Here is a 4,440-nt window from a genome sequence, read left to right as displayed (position 1 = left end):
CCAGATACTCCTCAGTCCCAGCTATTCCCCCCAGATACTCCTCAGTCCCAGTGATTCCCCTCCAGATGCTCCTCAAGTCCCATCTATTCCCTCCTAATATTCCTTGATTCCTGGGTATTCCCCCCAGATACTCCTAAGCTTTATCAACTTCCTCCAGAAATTTAGTAGGCCCAGACACTCCCCAAGCTTCAGTTACTCCTTTCAGATTCTCTACAAGCCCAAGCTACTCCTTCCAGACTCCTCCAGACCATAGAAACTTCCTTCAGTTCCTCCCCATGTCCAAATGCCCCTCAGTTCTTCCCAGAAACTAGATCATCCTCGAACCCTTGTTCCTGGAAGACTCATAGTGTTCCCACAGCCCTCAAGTCCTCCTCGAGTCCAGATGCTCCCCCCAGTTCCCAGCTCTGGCAGGGTCCAGATGCTCCCCCTACTTCTTGGCTCTGGCAGAGTCTAGAAGCTTCCTCTAGCTCCTGGCTGTGACAGAGTTCAGATACACCTCAGGACTCAAGACTCCCTCCTCCTGCTCTCTGAATCCAGATTCTATCCAGACCCCAACTCTGAGTGGAAGGCAGGTTCTCCCAGGCCTCAGAAGTTCCCCCAAGGCATTCCTCAAGCCAGATACTCTCCAGGCCTCAGCTCCTCCTGGAATCCAGGTGTTCCTCAAACCTCCATTACACTCTCCAGGAACCCTCTGAATTGGGATACCCCTTGGCTTCAGCTCTGTACACAGTCCAGATTCTCTCCAGAGCTGAGATCCTCTCCAGGCCCCAGATCCAGGTTCTTGCCATCTCAGCTACTCCTTCATCCAGTGCAGGTATTCCACGAGCTTCAGCTTCTCCTCATACTCTTGCCCCTCCCAGATCACAGTTGATCTTTGTATCATATCTCAGCTCCTCTCCAGATACAAAATGAACCTCTATATACATGTCTTCTTCAGGTCTGCTCCTCCCTGATCTCAGCTACTCCCCAAATCACAAATTATCCAGGCCCTTTCCCAAGGGTTATGTCTCTCTCTTTCTCTCTGTTTCTCTCTCACAAATCTCAGCAACTCCAATGACAACTCCCTGTATCTTCTGCTTCTCCCTAAACCAAACTCTCACCAATCCCTGGTGCTCCCAAGAAAATCTAGATCCCCATAGAACCATAGCTTCCCCTCAGGCCCTAGCTTATCCTCATGACCCCAGCTACCCCCTAACTTCCTTCTCCCTAGATATTCCTGACCACACTGACTTCCTCATACTTTAGCATCTTTCTCCAGCTCTATTCTGAACAATAGCAATTCCCCTAAACTCCAGTTCCTCCACTAACTCCAGCTTCTTCTTCACAGGATCCAATCATTCCTATGCTGCTATTGACTTCTCTTCAGGCTGCTCTCTCTGGCTCCTCTACATACCCTCAGACAATCCCCCAAAACTCCTGCCTGGCTTCAGCTTCCCCACAAACCCAGCTGCTCCACAGGCAACCATTCTTTCCAGCTACTCCTCAAATCCCAACTACTCTTCGAATCCCAGCTACTCCTCAAATTCCAGCTACTCCCCAAGTCCCAGATACTCCATGGAGTTCAGACAATTGCCCCCAAGCTCCTGCCCAGGCACCATCTGATCCACAGTCTCTTTCCTTCACTCCATAAATTCTGGCTTTCCCCAGTAATCCCTTATCCCCAAATATTTCCTTTTCGGCAGTGACAGAACAACCTATTATTCCGGGAGCAGCTTTGCTGATGGCTGCCTGTTTCCGCAGCCAAAGGCAAAGCTTCTCCCTCAACCCCCACCATTAGGCCCCTGCCCAAAACTCCCCTCTCCCCTTTTTTCTCCCCTTCCTTACCCAGCACTGTGTAGGACTCAGCGGTGAAGCGGTCCCGTCCCCCACGACCTGAGGGCATCCTCTTGGGAGATGGAGTACCTCTGTGGTGGGCAGGGAGTAGGCAGGCTCAGGAGACTCAGTTTAACACTCATCTCTCCCAGGGTATGGCTCCCCTAGTCCACCCCAGCCACTGTGGATGTTGGGTCAATCTCTGGCAGTATTTGGCTCTTTCTATATATCTAGCATCTCATGTTTATGTCAGAATATGCCTGTGCCCTCTGTCATCTGGGAAACTCCTATTTACCCATCAAAACCCCACTCAAAATCTCCTCTCCCCTCATTCCCTCTCTGGGTTCCCCCAGCCCTGGGTCCCCTCTCCACCCCAGCTGTGACCACACTGGGCTCTGTGTCCATGTCCAGATTGATCTTCTGCACCAGAGACTTAGGGAGGGGAGGGGGCAGGCTACCTGGCCGGGGAATTGATGGGAGACGCCGTCCGCCCCTTGCCATCTTTCTCGCGAGCCTTGATATCCTGCACCTTCCCGCCCATAGCGTCCCACTCCACGGAGAGATCATCCACCCGCAGGTTCTGGTGGGATGTGGACGCATCCAGGCGGAACATGAACGCTGGGGCCGGGCAGACGTGGGAGTCACAGAGATGGGGAAACCCGGAGAGACACAGAGAGAGACAGAGAGACAGACAGTGACCAAGACAGACCAAGACAGGGACAGAGAATCAGAGAGCCGAGGAGACAAGGATCCAAGACAGAGACAGAGAGACCGACAAAGGCTCAGAGAGAGACAGATATAGAGACGGACCAGCAGAAAGACAACAGGAGAGACGATATGGCAAAGGGCAGAGGGGACAAAACATGGAGCCAGAGGCGTGAAGGCCGAGGGTTGTGGCCTAACGGCCTCCCTCCCAGGTCTGGAGGCATTTTCTTTTTTTTTTTGTTTGGAGACAGAGTCTCGCTCTGTCGCCCAGGCTGGAGTGCAGTGGCACAATCTCGGCTCACTGCAACCTCCGCCTCCTGGGTTCAAGCAGTTCTCCTGCCTCAGCCTCCCAAGTAGCTGGGACTACAGGTGCCCACCACCACACCCAGCTAATGTTTGTATTTTCAGTAGAGACGGGGTTTCACCATATTGGCCAGGCTGGTTTCGAACTCCTGACCTTGTGATCCGCCCACCTCAGCCTCCCAAAGTGCTGGGATCACAGGCATGAGCCACTGCGCCTGACCTCTGGAGGCATTTTCAAGCCAACTGCACTACCCTGTGCTTCCATGGAGGGCTAATCCCAAGAAAGGGGCTGGGCTACAGCACGAGGGAGTTAGGCTGGATTTCAGAGGGACTTCCTAGCAGGGCATGCGAAGGTGTCACTGTGAAAGGTTCTGGAATCGGTCTTCACTACTCAAATCTCATCCCCAGCTCTACAGAAGACCTATCTATTTTTGGGCAAAGAGAGGGTGTGTGTGGCTGTATATAAAAACCATCGAGATACACTGGGGTAAACCTCAGAAGCAAAGGACAAAAACAGGGTTATAGCAGATACTCAGGCTAAGGAAGCCACTGTGGACGGAGCTTTGAGCTTCCTGGCAGCCAGGGCAACAAAGCTGCCCTGCTTTGAGGATTCTCATGGTCTCTGGGGGCCGTGGGAGGAAACGGCCATGGAGTCAAGGGTAGGGCAAGGGTAGAAGCCAGTCACCTGGTGTCTCCAGAGTCACCGGCTCAGAGAACTCTCCTGCAACTGCCTTGTTACAAGCCTTCACGCGGAAATTCATGTATTTCATGTCAAACTTGAGACCTGGGAGGCAAGAGAGGCGTTTCAACACCGTGTATTCCCTGAGACTCTGAGTCATGGGTTAAAGCTGTCATGTCCCACTGTGATTCCCAACGCCATTCAAAGAACCACCTTATAAACATCTTACCTGGCCACATGCAGTGGCTTACGCCTGTAATCCCAGCACTCTGGGAGGCCGAGGCACGTGGATCACCTGAGGTTGGGAATTCAAGACTAGCCTGACCAACATGATGAAACCCCATCTCCACTAAAAATACAAAATTAGCCGGGCGTGGTGGCACATGCCTGTAGTCCCAGCTACTCGGGAGACTGAGACAGGAGAACTGCTTGAACCCGGGAGGCGGAGGTTGCGGTGAGCCATGATCATGCCATTGAACTCCAGCCTGGGCAACAAGAGCGAAACTCCGTCTCAAGAAAAAATAAAAAATAAAAAATAAACAAACATCCTATCCCTGAGAAACCATCCTTGCCCTCCTCTCCCTGAGGGGCTATGAATCACTTGACTCTACCTCCAACCCACATAGACCAATCAGGATGCTTTCAGATCCTGTCACAAAATACAGAGATTTGTACTGCACCACTGCACTCCAGCCTGGGCGACACATTTATTTGAGATTCTGTCTCAAATAAATAAATAATAAAACATAAAAAATTATCTGGGTGCGGTGGCTCACGCCTGTAATGTCAGCACTTTGGAAGGCCGAGATGGGCAGATCACTTAAGGTCAGGAGTCGAAGACCAGCCTGGCCAATATGATGAAACCCCATCTCTACTAAAAATATGAAAATGGGCGGCTGGGGGGTGGGTACTGCCTGTAATCACAGCTACTCAGGAGGCTG

The 4,440-nt window shown here is 51.9% G+C and overlaps 1 protein-coding gene across 1 annotated transcript in view; it reads right to left on the bottom strand.

Annotated features, from left to right (window-relative positions):
• The window catches only part of FSD1 (fibronectin type III and SPRY domain containing 1), a 19,356-nt gene that overhangs the window by 1,889 nt on the left and 13,027 nt on the right, over positions 1 to 4,440 (bottom strand). The window contains exons 8-10 of the mRNA XM_011967360.1: positions 3,506 to 3,604; positions 2,271 to 2,430; positions 1,825 to 1,904 (exon numbers count right to left, since the gene is read on the bottom strand). Coding sequence (XP_011822750.1) covers positions 1,825 to 1,904; positions 2,271 to 2,430; positions 3,506 to 3,604 — 339 coding nt within the window. The remainder of the gene's footprint in view (positions 1 to 1,824; positions 1,905 to 2,270; positions 2,431 to 3,505; positions 3,605 to 4,440) is intronic.

The sequence above is a fragment of the Mandrillus leucophaeus genome, unplaced genomic scaffold (genome assembly GCF_000951045.1).
Source record: "Mandrillus leucophaeus isolate KB7577 unplaced genomic scaffold, Mleu.le_1.0 Scaffold8, whole genome shotgun sequence".
Lineage (NCBI taxonomy): Eukaryota > Metazoa > Chordata > Mammalia > Primates > Cercopithecidae > Mandrillus > Mandrillus leucophaeus.
The sequence above is the reverse complement of the archived record's forward strand: the minus strand, read 5'-3'. Positions and strand labels throughout refer to the sequence as shown.